The sequence below is a fragment of the Rhipicephalus microplus genome, chromosome 2, assembly GCF_043290135.1.
Source record: "Rhipicephalus microplus isolate Deutch F79 chromosome 2, USDA_Rmic, whole genome shotgun sequence".
Lineage (NCBI taxonomy): Eukaryota > Metazoa > Arthropoda > Arachnida > Ixodida > Ixodidae > Rhipicephalus > Rhipicephalus microplus.
In genome coordinates this window covers 218,170,682-218,187,530 of record NC_134701.1, presented here as the reverse complement: position 1 = coordinate 218,187,530, position 16,849 = coordinate 218,170,682, and the positions used below count along the sequence as shown (strand labels likewise).

At 41.8% G+C, this 16,849-nt stretch overlaps 1 protein-coding gene across 2 annotated transcripts in view; it reads left to right on the top strand.

The window, feature by feature from the left end:
- Window positions 1-1,965: 1,965 nt before the first annotated feature.
- The window catches only part of LOC142774943 (testis-expressed protein 10), a 117,825-nt gene continuing 102,941 nt past the window's right edge, over window positions 1,966-16,849 (top strand). Inside the window, exons 1-3 of one of the 2 annotated variants that reach the window (XR_012886587.1) lie at window positions 1,966-2,233; window positions 12,206-12,385; window positions 14,615-14,881. Coding sequence is in view for 1 of the 2 variants with exons in the window: in XM_075876081.1 (XP_075732196.1) it covers window positions 2,051-2,233; window positions 12,206-12,385; window positions 14,615-14,881 (630 nt within the window). In the remaining variant the exon portion in view is untranslated. The remainder of the gene's footprint in view (window positions 2,234-12,205; window positions 12,386-14,614; window positions 14,882-16,849) is intronic. The other variant, XM_075876081.1, reaches the window with a different exon arrangement.

The window sequence follows — 16,849 nt, the reverse complement described above, 5'->3', positions numbered from 1 at the left end:
TTTGACGCACTCGTTATACATGTAGAAATGGAGCTGCTGCTTAAATTGTGCGAGTTGTAGTTGTCAGCAAGTCGTTCCTGCAACACGGTAGCGCTATTTATCAGTTATGTTTTCAAAATACAATTTGCTTCTGCTGATAGTACAGGTCGCGGAGCATTAAGTTTGCAGTACCTGGAAAAGCAAGGTTCACGTTTCCATAAATAGTTGCAATTCTAGCGGGCCTTGTGTAGGTTAAAAGGGCAAAAATTATTTACACTGCAAATACCTGCAATTATGGTCCACTAGCAGATGCAAGCTGTCAGAATTACTGTATTTTTTTAGGTTAGTGATCATATCTTTGCGGAGAGGGTTGACGGTGAAATAATATTTCGGCTTTCCGTGACAATGAGTAATGAATTAAACATGCCCACGTTGTTATAAGCCATCACATGCAACTCTCCGGTGCACATTAGGCCACTGTGTTCTACGTCCGGCATCTTGTGCAAAATTTGCTAGTTTAATTCACCTAAATTAGCTATAGTTGTTTTAGTCAGAAACTTCATTTCTTTTCTTTCAATAGGTCGAGGAGCATGGGACTAAAGGCTCAAGGGATTGACAAAGTGTCGACCCAGTCACAAGTTGGCAAATCAGCAATACACGACAGACATTCATACATGTAGAATAAAAAAATAACTTTACAAGTATAAAATGACACCAAGTACGAATACAAAAGTTATGAAATAAAGCTCCACAAATACAGAGCGACGGAATACATATGTATCATGGCTTGGCATGAACATGAAAAGCAAAAGTCAATGAGTAGAGTGACCAAATTTCTGGGAGATCTACTATTCGGAGAAGTCAATTAGCGGGGCGAAGCATCTAACGTGGCGATTTTGATTACTTAAAATTACATATATATACAGCGCTACAGTTGAGAATTATAGTAAGAAATTAATTACACATAATAATATAATGTAGTGTCAGAAATCATCAGGATCAAAACAATACACTACACAGAGACATCACAGTAAAAGATACAATACAGTAATTTAAAAATGCGCAAGACAGCCATTCGTAGCGACGTTTCTTGCAATATTTAAATAGATTCATAGGAAGTTCTCAATGGCAGAAGGAAGGACAAAGGGTCAATGTCTTCGTGGTGTAAGGTGGTTAATAGGTAAAGTAGCCTGTAGGACAATGTTGATCCTAAACGCTTCTAGGAACAGGTAAAATCGACATTTATTTCTTCGTGCCTAGTGAGACAAACACTTGAGTTTACGTTTATCTTAGCAAGAAAAATTATGGTACTACAACCATGTTTAACGAATGCTTTATGACATGTCAATTATAAGTACGAGGTTTAATAAAACGATATTCTGGCTCCCGCAGCGCGGGCACATTGATTCAAACTTCTGATCTTGAAGTATAATCGACAGAGAACCCCAGGTGGTCGAAATTTCCGGAGCCCTCCACTACAGCGTCTCTCTTAATCTTATGGCGGTTTGGGGACGTTAAACTAAACATATCAAGGCCTTTTCAAGAATGGTTTTCAGAGACGCGACTTTAAAGAGCTTAGGTGCCATGTACTGCCCTACGCTTGCTCGATCAAAATGACTTTACCGAAAATGGTTCACCACCACACAGAGTGGGAGCAATTTTTGTGGAGAGCGTTTTTGTGTGTTGTCTCGTTTGTCTCCTCCGCAAGTTACCCGCGCCGGTGCATGCAGCGCCCCAAGCGGCATCGACGCGCTTTGGGGACCGGTTTCGGCGGCCGCTTTTCACACCTCCCCATTCTAGCCACCCTATATGCGCTGCCTGGCGTTCTTACAGGATTTGATTGTTTGGTCTGTAGATGCTTATTATTTCTTTATCTTAATCATGAGCACAATAACTAGACGCATAATGCTGTGACCTTTGTTTTTACAACTTCTATAAATCATCTTTGAGCCCCGCATATCACCTTTTGGACTACCCTTCTTTCAGTGCAGTCTGGTCTAGCCACATTGGCATCAACAAGCAAATTGGTTCCGCGCGCATGTGCATATAGCTCACTAGTCGCTCCTACAAAATGGGTAAAGTCAAAAAGAATCAGAAAGATTTTCAGAAAGTGAAGTTGAAGGTGGGGCGAAAACTACCGAAAGGCCTGAATGTAACGGACACCAGCTTCAAGACCAAAAAAATAGTCTTGCGCGACCGCCTGTCAAAGCCGTCCACCAGTGAGCCCACGACAACACGAAAGCTCAGCGTTCAGGTACGCGCTGCACATGCTTACAGTAATTCACTTCGGATCATTACTGTGAGCTCGATTTCTTATAAGTTGCTGAACTGCCCCTACGTGATAGAGGCAGTTGCAACGTGAATCATAAAGTCCGCATGCTTTCGAATGGCTGTGCTAGCACCTTAATTACGACGTGGCGACTTTGCCGTCCTCGAAACACATCCGCAGTACTAGACGCAAATACTACATTAGCGTGGTGGTAAAGTGGTAAAATAATAATAATAAATTTCGCGCGTTGTAGAATAGGGTGGGTAAAGAGGACTGAACTTGAAGAGACGTGCAAGTTGATGGCTCCTGCTGCAATATGAAGTAATGCGTGTTGTTGGGCTAGTGGGGTCGTTTATTTTGAAGACATGTTTAAACTGCGCCAAGGAGACAATACGTTAGAAACATCGGTGTGGCTAGGGTTACGTCCATACGTAACTGTAACGGAGTTTCTAGCGATACGTCTCGACGTAACGATAGAAGCCGTTGAAGTTATGTCCAGACGTAAAAATAAAACATGTTAGAGTTACGTCCAGCGTGACAACAATACACGACCGGCTGGTTAAACTTGCCGAAACCGATACAGAGGAGCAAAGATTCGTTCCCGTGTTGCCCACTTCACTGAAGAGGAACCCACTAAAAGATCCCTTGGGGATGAAAAGAGACATGCACTTTCTAAATAAATACTGCAAATTGAGTCGCGGGGTTACCTTTGCACAGAGACATGTGAAATACGAGCCGAATTTGAAGATTATTACAAAAGTTTGTTCACCGTGGCTGAGCTTCAGGAGAATTTTGAAGAAGAAGCTGACCTCTTCATTGCCCTTGTGCCTCAGTTACAAGATGATGATAGACTCACTGTAGATGGGCCAATAACCAGAGAGGAAATTAGATTTGCAATAAAAATGTTGCAGAAAAACAAAACTCCTGGCCCAGATGGCCTTAGTGGCGAATTTTACATTTCAGAAACTTCCGATACCTTTCCTTAAGCAACTTTTAAAAGAGGCTTATGACCGTGGTTAACTTCCTCCTTCAATCAGGGCCATACAACATTAATCCCAAAAAATGCTGATCCTGACGCATTAGAGGGAGTTAACAAATATAGACCTATATGGTTATGTAACGTTGACTACAAAATATTTGCTAAATTGTTGACAAATGGGCTACACACAGTGATTACTAAATGCGTAGATGACCACTAAATATGTGAAATTCGCGGTTGCTCTATACAGACAAACATTCATATTGCACGTTCAGTTCTTGAGTGTATTGATGGTAGCATGGACCAAGCAGCTCTCTTTCAAATAGACCTTGCAAAAGCATTGGATAGGGTACAGCATGCTTTTTTGTTCCGGCTCCTAAGACACCTGCAGTTGGGTGATGTACTGTACTATGGTATTTCACTCTGTTATAAGAATTGCACAACTAGGCTAATTGTAAATCGCACACTTTCCAATATAATAGAGTTAAATTCATCTGCACGTCAGGGATGTCCGCTCTCGCCTTTGCTTTTTGAAATTTATCTGGAATCATTATGTTTAAGTGTGCTTCTAAAGTCTACCATAAAAAGCTACCGATATTATGCTGAGGAAGTTAACGTTCCAGCTTACGCAGATGACATTGCCTTCTTTTGCGCTGATGAACCCAGCATTCAAGAATCAGTCAACACTACTTTACGTTTCTGTGAAGTCGCTGGCGCCAGCATAAATTTTGATAAAAGTAGTGGATTCTGGCTAGGCATGTGGGCCCAAACTCCCTCGGTCTTCGCAAATATTCATTGGAATGCGACTCCGATGAAATACCTTGCTGTGCCTCTCGATAGCTATCGTAACAGCGGCCCACACTGGACCGCTGCGATAACTACAATCCGCCGAAAGGTGGCAACATGGCACGGACGAGAGCTTTCCATTTTTGCCAGAGCGAAAGTGTGCAATATATTTCTTGTATCAAACCTTATTTATATTCTGCAGGTGTTGCACTGCTCTCGTGTACACATTCAAGCCTTTCATAGGATATTTGCCTGCTTTATTTGGAGCTCTTCCTGGGAACCCATGAGAAGAAAAAATCTTTTTCTTCCGCTTGAAAAGGGTGGCCTCGGCCTTGTGCATTTGTTCGTGCGACAGTTGGTGATGCGATTTTTTTTACCTCAAGGATGTGTGCCACCCCTTTCTTTCAGCGGTTCTTCGTAATCGTCTATGTTACCACCTTCCTTTTTATTCATGTCACAACAAGCTTTACTAAACAATTGTCGTTGCAGGGATTCCTAAAAGAAATCGTTGATACTGTCAATTCTTTGAAAGCCAGGTTTACTTTAGAGTATTTGTATACTATTGACAGAACAAATTTAACCGCTGCACTTGTGAATAACCTTTTCCCCGAACCTGTTTATCGAAAGCCATATTCACTTTTGCCTGGTCACGATGTATTATTTCGTGTACGTAGAATGTGGATACCTCCTTCAGCGAAAACATTTTTCTTTAAACTGCACACTTCCACGCTGCCAGTGAAAACGTGGCTGAATGAAAGATAATTATACGTACACTGGACAGCGAATTGTAGACTATGCAACCAACCTGAGACTATGGAGCATTGTTTTATTCATTGTCGTGACGCTGTTTATTTTTGGGACATTCTAAAAAGAACATTAAGAAAATAACTTCTAATCACAGCTCATGGTATTAGGTTCCTCCCATTCAAAAAGAGTAATACTTTTTATGACCTGTTTATGTTGTTGGGACTTTATTCACTATGGAAAACTCGCATGATTGATAGACACGCTGAGCCACCACGGTCGACGAGATCTGTCTTCCGAGAAGCAGCTGCTCAAGTGCGCAGTGTTGTTGAGACTTTTAACCCCGTTCCGGAGTGGCTTCCCGTTCTTGACGCTTGTGTGTGTTTGCCCGAGTTCTGATGAAGTAAGTTGTGTGTACTTTACCGGTGATAATTTCATTCATTAAAGAAAAAAAAAAAACGGCAGCAGCGGCGTAGTTGGCTAACGCAGCTCGTGAACGACTGTGAGTCGTTGGTTCAAGCCCAACCAAATATATTTTTTTTTGCACAAGTGTTCTTCCTTCTAAACAGTGCAGCATTAATGTTTCAAAGGTACCCCTTGTATGTATATATAAATAAATATATATATATATATATACTTAAAATAGCCTTCGTGGTCGCGGAGGACGCACGAAACCGCGTTGCTACAGCGCTGCACAGTTCTGCTGTAGCAAGCACACCGCAAAGTGACATTATTTCAGTGACACATGAGCAAATTTCAGAGACTGCCAAGTGATTATCAAACTGAAGTGCATATTGTGAACCACACGACGGATGTAACCTTAGCAGCTAATCATCGTTACGGCTGGACGTAACTTTCACCTTTCGCAAAAGCTACGCCTAGACGTAACGATAGCAGCCGTTAAGGTTAGGTGCAGACGTAAAAATAAGACGGGGGGAAAAGGATTTTAAAAGAAAAAGAAGAAAAAAAGTGAGCCCCGTAACTGTCTCTCAGGGGGAGGACACCTCAACAATTTCTAACGCAGCATGTGCAGGATGATGAGGTCGTTAGTTCAAGCCCTATTAAAAATTCTGTGTATTTTTTTGTGCAATTATTTTTTAAACAGTGCAGCATTAATGTGCCAAAGGCGTTGCTTATATATACATTTTTTTTTACTTAAAGAAAATAGCCTTCCGGACACGCAAAATCGTGTTGCTACAGCGTCATACAGTTCTGCTGAAGCAAAATAGCGAGTGTTAGCGATGAAAGCGCACCACGAGGTTATCCCAGCGTGGGCGTTGGGGGCTTTTCTTTTTCGTTTTGCCTTCTGAGGTGATTTTTTTTTCACGTTTATACTATTACACCCTTAAATATTATATATATATATATATATATATATATATATATATATATATATATATATATATATATATATATATATATATATATATATATATATATATATATATATATGAGGTCTAACAGTCAATAGTGCCAAGGAATGTATAGGGGAAGTTATTAGAACCAATGTAATGTGAAAATGTAAATAAGAAGAAGGAAAAGTGGGTGAAAAAATCGAACATCGAACGCATTATTCAAAGGTCGTAGGTTCGATTCCTGCTCGCGGCAAGCTATATTTTCACCCACTTTTCTTCTTATTTACATTATATTGGTTCTAATAACTTCCCCTATGTTGTCTGTTAGATCTCATTAATACTGTGTGAAAACACGGAAAAACGAGCCCTTAGGTATACACTTCTTTATATATATATATATATATATATATATATATGAGATCTAACAGACAATAATGCCAAGGAAAGTATAGGGGAAGATATTAGACCAAATTGTAAAGTAAAAATATGAAGAAAAGTTATCTTTTCACCCACTTTTCTTCATATTTTTACTTTACAATTTGGTCTAATATCTTCCCCTATACTTTCCTTGGCATTATTGTCTGTTAGATCTCATAATTATTGTGTAAAAACACGGAAAAACGAGCCCTTAGGTATACACTTCTTTCCTTATATATATATATATATATATATATATATATATATATATATATAGGCAGGCATGGTGGTTTAGTGGCCGTAGCGTTGCAAGTAGTCAAGTAGATCCTCTGTGAGCGGTCACAACGTGGTTTATTTCGGCGCGTTTCGGCCTAGAGTTTCGACGTTTTAGCCTAGAGCCTATGAAGGCCAGACTCTAGGCCGAAACGTCGAAATAAACCACGTTGTGACTGCTCACGGGGAATCTACTCGACAATATATATATATATATTGAGTCAGTTTTGTCACTCAGTAATAACCATAATCTATATTTCAAGTGTACGTGTCTTCCATCCACTGTCTGATGTGACGCAATCGCGCTGTGGTTAATACAGGCCTAAAACAGGCTATGAATGCTCAATATTAGTTCGAAATAAATAAGAGGTTCTGAAATAATGCAAACTACGTGATCAACCAAGAATTATTCACGATAATTAATCCAAAATCACGATAAATTCTCCAAAATTTCTGCTGTCACCTATAGCCTAATATCGCAGCTACAGGCTGCTAGAAGTGGCAAAGCGCTACAAGTAGGCTGCACGGGCCAACGTTTAAAGATACTTCCACAAAACACCTTTACATCGGCACGAACTGCACCATTAAAACTAGGCGGATGAGGTTTTCGGACGACGAGATATTTACATGTCGCGACGCAAGACAGCTGTAACTACTGCTACCGTATGGGCACAACCCTAGTGAGCACAGGCACACAAAGCATACTTGCATCTGGTTGGAGAGCCACTGTTTGCCACTAACCGCGGTGTGGGCAGGGTTCCATCATGATTGCTCCGCTTGTTGACCACTTCAAGGAAGCTAACGAAAAAGCAGTACCCAATACGGTAGAGTGGTACCGGCAACATCTTCCAAAAGTTCGTCAGCTGGTCTGTCTCAACAGAGCTGCTGATACGCGAAAAAGTGTGGCACAATAAACGACGCAGCTTTCAACACAGAAGTGATTCCGGTAAATCGGTGAATCTGAGCTTATGATTGCTTCATTCGGCGAGCGGCAGTGTCAAACGTTACCGTAGCAGATGTTAAGGTCGCCATGGGAGCGCTACCGTTGGGTGTAGTTACTGCTGGACATAACAATAGCTCTGGCTATAGTTACGTCTGGACGTAACCATTGCGGTGCTTACTGTTACGGCTGGACGTAACCCTAGCCACACCATAACTGTAAGCACTGCAATCGTTACGTCCAGATAACTATAGCCACCACAACCGTTACATCTAGACGTAACTATAGCCAGCTTTATTGTTACGTCCAGCCAAAACTATAGCCAACGGTAGCGCTACGTCCAGACATAGCTATAGCTACTGCTTGTGTAAAGTCCATGGTCCCACGTTTGCATCTGTTTGCATCTGTTGCGGTAACGTTTGGCACTGCCGCTCGCCGAGCAGTCATAAGCTCAGATTCACCGATTTACCAGAACCACTTGTGTGTTGAAAGCTGCGTCGTTTATTGTGCTGTACTTTTTAGTGTATCAGCAGCTCTGTTGAGACAGACCAGCTGACGAACTTTCGGAAGACGTTGCCGGTACTACTCTACCGTATCAGATGCTGCCTTTCGTTAGCTTCCATGAAGCTGTCAATAAGCGGAGCAATCATGATGGAATTCTGCCCACACCGCGGTTAGTGGTAAACAGCGGCTCTCCAACTGGATGCAAGTACAGTTTGCGTGCCCGTGCTGATGTATAAAACGTTCACAATGGTTACGCCCATACGGTAACAGTACTTAGAGCAGTCCCATGTCGCGACATGTAAATATCTTGTCGTCCGAAAACCTCATCCGCCTAGTTGTAATGGCGCGGCCCGTGTCAATGTAGTATCTATAAAAGTGTTCTGTAGAAGTATCTCTAAACGTTGGATCGCGCAGTCAACTTGTAGCGCATTGCCCCTTGTAGCAGCCTGCAGCTGCGTTATTACACTACAGGTGACAGTGGCGATTTTGGAAGAATTTATCGTGATTTTAAATACAATATCGTGAATAATACTTGGTTGATCACGTAGTTTGCATTGTTTAAGAACCTCTCACTTACTTTGCACTGATATTTAGCATTGATAGCCTGTTTTAGGCCTGTATTGACCACAGCGCGATCGCGTCACATCAGACAGTGGATAGACGATACGTACACATGAAATATAGATTAATATAGATTGCGGTTATTGTTGAGCAACAAAAAGACATCCATCTGACTCGTTATATATATATATATTTAGGGATTTAATGGTAAAAACATGAAAAAATCACCTCGGAATACAAAGCAGTCACTGAGGCCATAGAGTTTTCTGTGGGAAACTCTAAGACTCATAGAGTTAATACACAGACTCTACAGGAAAAGCTCCCAATAGCGCCCATGCTGGGATAATCTCGCGGTGCGCTTTCGTCGCTAATACTCACTATTTTGCTACAGCAGAACTGTACGGTGTTGTAGCAACGCGGTTTTGCACATACGCCACGGCCACAAAGGCTATTTTCTTTAAGAAAAATAATATATATATAAGCGATGCCCTTAGAACATTAATGCTGCACTGTTTTAAAAATACTTGTGCAAAAAAGTAATAAATAAATTAAATTTCTGGTAGGGCTTGAACCAACGACCCCACTGCCCTGCACGCCCTGCGATAGCCAACTATGCCACTGCTGCCGATTGGCTTGGGGGGTTTAACAAGCCAGTTTTGTATTGATGTCACGCTGGACGTAACTCTAACATGTCTTATTAACTCTAACATGTATTAACTTTAACGGCTTCTATTGTTACGTCAACGCTAGACACTGCGTAGAAACATAGATAACGCTCATCCATGAAGTGCAGATTTCCAATTAACTGTGTTTCTTTCTTGAAGGTACAGTGTTTATAAATTTCAACAAGGAGCAATTGCATTGACGATCTTACATTGTACACAAATGTGGCAAGACCATGTGCATGTTACAGTCCGGGACAGATCAGTCTGCCCATCTGAAAAATCTTGCTCCTTGCATGATAAAGGTAGTGAGGGTGAACTAACACAAATGTCACCTCTTCTTGCTATGATGAATGCCTCGATTTCTCTTTCTTTACATGTTCATGCCTTGGAAAGGCATTTGACTTTTTTGTTTTGTTTTTTCTAGCTGAGGAAAACATCTGTTGCAGTTCTTGCAGCGTGAGAACTGAGTTGGTAAATAAATACGTGCAGGAACACAAGCGAATTTATACGCATTGACTCAGGCAGTAAGCTTGCCTTACATTGCAAGAACTGCGACAGCTGTTTTCCAAAGCAAGAAATTACGAAATTCCTTTCCAAGTCAAGAACAACAGAAAAAGAAGTTATCGAGGCATTCTTCATAGCAAAAAGGGTGACACTTGTGTCACTTCATTATCTTTGCCATGCAAAAAATAAGATTTCTTAGATGGGCACATTAGGATCCTACCGGGATTGTAACGCATACATGGCCTTGCCACATTTCTGCGGAATCTAAGAGTGTCGGCGTGATTTCTCCTTGTGCAAATTTATTGTTGTGGGGATTCGCAAGGCAATGATCAGTGGGACCATCTCTGAGTGCGAAGGGCGAGTGTGTGCACGGGCTGTAGACGCTGGACTGCTCGAGTATATGTGTCCGTACCGGCTGTCTGCCTACTACTTGGTGCCGCTATTAAACTCCCTTGCAGAGTGGTGGAGGTGTGAATTCCCCACTACATTATAAGTGGTGTATGTTCTAGAAATCTACACAATTAAAAGCCTGCGCCTTGTGTGTGTATGTGTGTGCTACGCTTCTGACGTGTTATCTTCTTCGCACACTTTAAACATGTCTTTGTCACATGCTGCCAAGACTCGTAAATGAACTCCATAGATGTGGTATTGATTTAAATACAACCAAAAACTATGCAATCAAAGTGTTTTTTTGTCACCAAGGATTAATGCATCTTCTTGTTAAGGGTACAGCTTTTGTTCGACACAATTTCAAATTTTAATGTTTTTTTTTTCTTCTTGTTCACCTAAAAATTGTGTAAAGGAAAGCTCATTTCGTTGTCAGGATTTGGGAAGGATTCATTAAAAGAAATGGTAAAAATATTGTATTATATAGTCTTATGTATAACTGTTTTATTGTTCGGTGGCATTAGTATACGTATTATTTTCCATAAAAACTGTATAAGTATTGTACGCTCTCGCTATATGCCCTGCAAAACGGCGGCTCGAGGCTTCTTGAGTGAATAGTTAAACTTTTTCTCGAGCCCTCGCGTTGCACAACACACGAACTTATGGGCGAAATAAAGTAATACAGTTTTATTTGCTTTGATTTGAAATGCCAAGCACAGTTTATTATATAACTGTTTTCATGTTCTCGTACTATACATTGAAAAGTTGTTTTAGACTGGGAAGAGATTTTTCACGTGCCAGCTGAGGACAAGTGCCCTACGAAACATTAAAGTGTTGAATTTAGACTTTATTATTTTTCTATGTATCACATTTTATAAAGGGGTCGGAACAAAATGTTTTCATTTGGTCCCCCGGAAAAAGTCCTGTCCTGCTTCTCCTGTGGAATGAAAAAAAAAAGTTTTTGATAATGGTTTGTAACAATTTATGTTTGTATAAAAAATTTTAAATTAAGGTCACAAAAAATTGTTTTTAAAAACTAATTTTTCTCATAAGTGAATTACAAATTTCCTGAGCAGGCTGAACGTTTCACATCAAGGGAATAAGCGTGATCTTACAAGTAGCGAATAACCGAGTGTAATCTCCGATATGCGAGACGGCTGTTCTGTTTGAACTTCAGCACCAACAGTGCCTTTTCCATGCTGGCACACCAAGGTTCACTTGCGTTATTATTAACGGCTTCAGTTTGCCACTCTTTTCTTTTCTGACAAAATTCAACACATCCTTACTTTTGGAATTCCTGCCTGAAGTGCTCTCCGATACTGTCCCCTGAGGTATGCACCTATTTTCAGGTTCGATATCCTTGGTTTTTTCCATTGGGCAGCTTTTTCCTTAAACGGAATATTGATAAACAATATTTTGGATGCACTTGGGAATAAAGTACTAATAGATAATGTTTGAGTTATCTTTTGTTTAATTGTTCGTTTAGGGACGAAGCTCGTTAAGGCGTCACCTGATCGTCCTCTGTAGTAACCATCTCTCTCAGGTATGTGCCACAGGGTAGTTCAGTTCTTGGAATGTCTGCCAAATGGCGGTACTTTTATATAATCAATATATGATGAAAAGATGTGAGATGGTGGTACTTGGAGTGTTCACTAGACGAACAGACAGACAGACAGATCGACTCGCGGTTGGACAGACGCTTTGCCCCACTCATTATCATTCAGTCTGTGGACATGCTGCGATCTTTTTTTTTCTTTTTTCAGTTCAGGTTCTGTTCAGTTCCCACACCTTGACTTTTATAGCTTATAGACATGTGTTGGTGTGCATATATATATTTTTTAGGATTTGATCAGCCGGTTGCACCACTACAATGCGGCCAGCCGCATGGACGCCTTGACCGGATTGCGTGAACTTGGTCGCAGTCATGCTGGTGCATTTAGTCCGCATCTTAAGCCCCTGCTCGAGATCTTGGGAACGCTCTGCACAGACAAAGAAGGCAATGTACGTCAGTCTGCTCTTAAGGTAAGATTGCCCATGTCACTCGTTCTGAAAAACAAAAAAAAAAAAAACGCTCTTGGGGGGGGGGGGGGTATTTTATTTTATTGAATTATTTACCTGCCCCTTTTATGACCCCCCCCTCTCTTTGAGAGCAAACATAAGCAAAGCACAACATAATTTCCCTGCCCTCGTAAAGGAGATAGATGTCACGGGGGCTCTCTCCAGTAAAAAAAAGCTCTGCCACTGCCCTGCTTGGGTAATTTAAGAGTAAATGGGCGTGGACCTTGTTTGTTTTAGAAACAAATTCCTTCTTTAACATTGATCTCTCAGCTTGCGTGTCAGCGGTTTAACCGCCCACTTTTTAAAGCAGCTAGGTGAAAAGTTGGAGAAATTCTATGCAGTATTGAAAAAGTAGTTTTTGAATCTGTGTTGATAAGTGTCTTTTTTTCTTCTCGTCCACTGCATGGTCTGTACAAAGTTACATTGTGCCACGTCATCCTTGCCACATGTGTTTGCGCAAGTTCGATGTAGCATCCCTGTTCCTTGCCCTCACGAATTTGAGTGTAACAAAAAACATTTGTTCTATTTCACCTTGGTGTCATGTTGGCCACACACACTGTTGCAACCTCATTGCTTGCCAAAATGTCGGTCGCATGTAGTTTCATGTTATGAACACTTCTAGCTCAGTTGGTCATCTTTCCTGACACGTGTCAGAATCGCACCAGATTATGCACACTTCAGTGACACATTGCCACAATAAGAGCAGCGATTAGGAGGACTGAATATTAAGCAACTTTGTATGTTGCTACAACAAAGGCTTGTAAACAGGTCGCCTCCCTTTCCGTAGCCACCTGAGTAAACAAATGGGCAGCTCTCTTTTTTTATACAAGTTACCTGGCTGTCAGGCACGGAGCATACACACACCAGCGCAAAGAAAATCAATTGTAGCCCTGAGAAAGTCAAGTCCACTTATCAAAACGTCAGCTCCAGCACAAAACTCCTTACTATGTACTGATGGGCTAGTTAGTTAGCCATGATTTTTGAAGAAGCAGCGCACAGAAGGTCGCAAGACACACAGACATAAAGCGACACAGATGCAGTGCTTGTGTTTGCATCTTTTTATGTGCGCGTGTTTATGTCCTGTGCGCTGCGCTGCTTCGAAAACTGCAACCCCTGTTTACGAATTTCTCATTGTTGACTGTAGATAATGGTTTGGTTATAGTATACTGCCATGTATTGGATCTTGTTCTCATTATCATTCAATCAGTTTTTTGTGTCTCTATGAAGTATTTCAGGCCGTATTGGCAGATTCTGTATGTAGCAAACAGATTTTGTCATTAACAATTGCTAGTAAATGAGCGAAATTGCAGAATACTATTTAGTGAACCACTATTATGCATAACTGGAATGATTGGATGAGCATTGATATAAAGACAGTTACTGTTATATATAGTGAGACTCTAAGTATGCGAACAAAGAAGAAAAGTAATAGTGACAGTAGGCTGAGTAAGTAGATAGGGTTTCATTATATTAGTAACTGCTGGGTCTGTACACGAGGACACAAAGTGTGAGAAGTCTTCGGGTTGACATGTAGACTTGCATGTCTTCGAGATTGATGGGTGACAGTGCCACTCCCAAATATGTGCAGACAACCTGTGCACGTACCTTCGTTTCTGCCACAGTGCATCCTTAGGTTATAATAATATTTGTTGGGGTTTAACGTCCCAAAACCATCATATGGTTATAAGAAACATGCCGCAGTAGAGGGCTCCAGAAATTTCATTCGCCTCCATCGAAAATGCAGCCACAGCGGCTGGAATTCGATCCTGTGATGCCTTTAAGTTTATTCATCATTTTGTTGTCCTTTGTGCACTTGTCCGTGAATCTAACTACTTCAATGAGAAATTTAAAGCTTCAGCAAATACTGTGCATAACATACCAGAGCAGTTCGTACAAAACATAATATGATTCATTTTCTTTCTTGTTCTTCTTACCTAGTGCATGGCGACACACTGAGTGAGTTGATGCCAAGCTGCCTAGCCTTGTAACGGTGAATCTGTCTGGTTTAGTTCAAGCAACACTGACAGAAATATAAACTAAGTTGAGTAGTTGAACTTTGTTTTCCTCTTTGTGAACCCTGGACAAACTAAGCGATGAATGTATGGCAATTAGTAGCTCAGTTAAAAGTTTTCCTCTCATGCTCGTCCAAAAGCATGTATTCTGTAGGTGATTTATAAACCACTTTCTCCTCAGGTATTGCGCTTGGTGCTTGGCTCGGTGTCAAGTGATTGCCTTTCGCCTTTCGGGCCACTGCTGCTCTCTCAGCTGGGCTGTGCAGTGAACAACCTGTCAGCTGCAGTTCGCCACGATGCCCTTGACTTGCTCGGCCTGTTGCTTGACGTCGTGCCCTCCCTGGCTGTGCGTGCACCATACGGCAGCTTGTGCAACTTCCTCAACATGATATCCACCTCTGCTGAGTCATCAGCAGCCGGCAAGCATCGCCGAGTCCTTTCTTCTCAGGTGCGCCTGCATTGTAGGAGCACTTGCAGTGCACAAAATGATGTGACGTGCTTGTTTGTTTCATTGTGGTACAGTTGTTGGAACAGAACTTTGGTTTATTCAATACGTATGCAGCAATGATCACACACTTTGAAGATCTAGATATAAAACTTAATTAGGCTGGCATTAAAGATATCTTACTGCTAAGTAGGAACTGAAAAAAACACCATTGGAGAGAAAACATAATTTGCTGCAAAAACAGTTTTCCTTCAGTCATGACTCGTACCGTATTTACTCGCATAATCCTCGCACTTTTTTTGCCGGAAAACCAATGAAAAGTTGGGGGGTGCGAAAATTATGCGGGGAAAACTTTCTACGAAAACATACAGAGCGAAAAAAAAAACGAAGTGGCCGAAAATCGGAATTCTCACACCAGCAACTAACAGCAAGCTTTAAGAAGTACTAATTAAAACTTACCTCAACAATAAAAGCAGAGGTTCAACACAAGACAAGATTTATTTGAGACACAAAAAGTGGAAGCAAATAGTCGAAAATTAGAATACCATACGCAATGCTTGCGGACATTGCGGGCGTAGCGGTAGCGTTCGTCGCTCAACAGGGGCCCTCAAAAGGTAAGCGTGGGACGTCAGTAATGGGCTGGTGTCTATTTAACAGAATCGTCCGCAGTTTTCTTCTGAATAAATAAAGTTTACCATCAATCCCAGTTTTAGGCACACGGCAGGCCCAACGCGTCTTGGTGGCTTTCAGCTGCCGTCACCAGTAGCAGTCACAAAACTCGTAAACTCCGAAGGGCCTACCGGCGGCCCTGTTGCCATTCTTTAGTGCATGATCTATCACTTGCAACTTGAAAGCAGCCGTAGAGCTTCAGTATAGCCTCATAACATGACAAGATTACCGTCACAACATACAAAACACGCCGCAACGCGCACTGGCCACTTCGGCTTGGCTTAGATTGTATTGAATCTCTGTGAAATAGTTCGCATGATGCTTAAGAGATGGCGCCAGATAGCATGCACTATCATCATCAGTGGCTGGAAAGAGCAGACGACATTATTGTAGCAGTTTTTGAGGGTGCGATAATTACTCGAGGAAAAAAAGAAATTGGATTTTTCTTGGGCGATGTGGGGGGATGCGAGAATTATGCGAGTGCGAGGATTACGCTAGCAAATACGGTATGCGTTCTGATAGGACTGTGCTGCCAACAATGGAAGAAGGAACTGATACATATGATGATAAAAGAGTGTCATATGGCAGTTTTGATGATTTAATAAATGTAACATTCTACTATTTGAGGTTGAGAGAACAATAGTGTAATCAGACAGTTTACTTGGAGCTCAAGGGCATCCCTGTATCTGCTAGGATTCCTGCGATCGAGGATTCAGCATGGGGTGAATGCCGACCTTGCAGACGACGGTCTTCAGTTTATTGAATTGAGCATCCCGGTGTTGTCTGATGCCAGGACTGAGAACACAGTGACGCTATGGTTTGCCGGCCTTGTTCCACCAGAGAACATGAGCCTCTGTAAGCTTCGGTTTTGGGTGCGCTCCTCCAGGGCATGCCCACTGCAATGCTTTCGGTGTGGCCATCTCGGTCACACAACAACCACACAGGTGCCCCAACTGTTGCCTATGCTGTGGTTGGAGCTACTCCTCAACAGAGAGTTGCATTGCAAAAGCTCGATGTCTAAACTGTGGTGACAACCACGCTATGAACACTCCTGCCTGTCATAAATGGCAAGAGGAATGCAGGGTTGTCACCTTCATGGCCTCCTCTATAGACTCACTATCAATGCGAGCTGTGCGCCCAATGGTACAGAAGGAGAGTCTCTCCCACTTTTCCTGTTTTTCTGCCACCAGCAAAGGTATCGGCACAAACCCAGGATGCCTGCAATGCACCATGTCCTGCATGTCCTGTCCACCGGAAGGTTGGTGGCCATAAAATGCTACACAGTCCCGCTCCCAAGGCGTC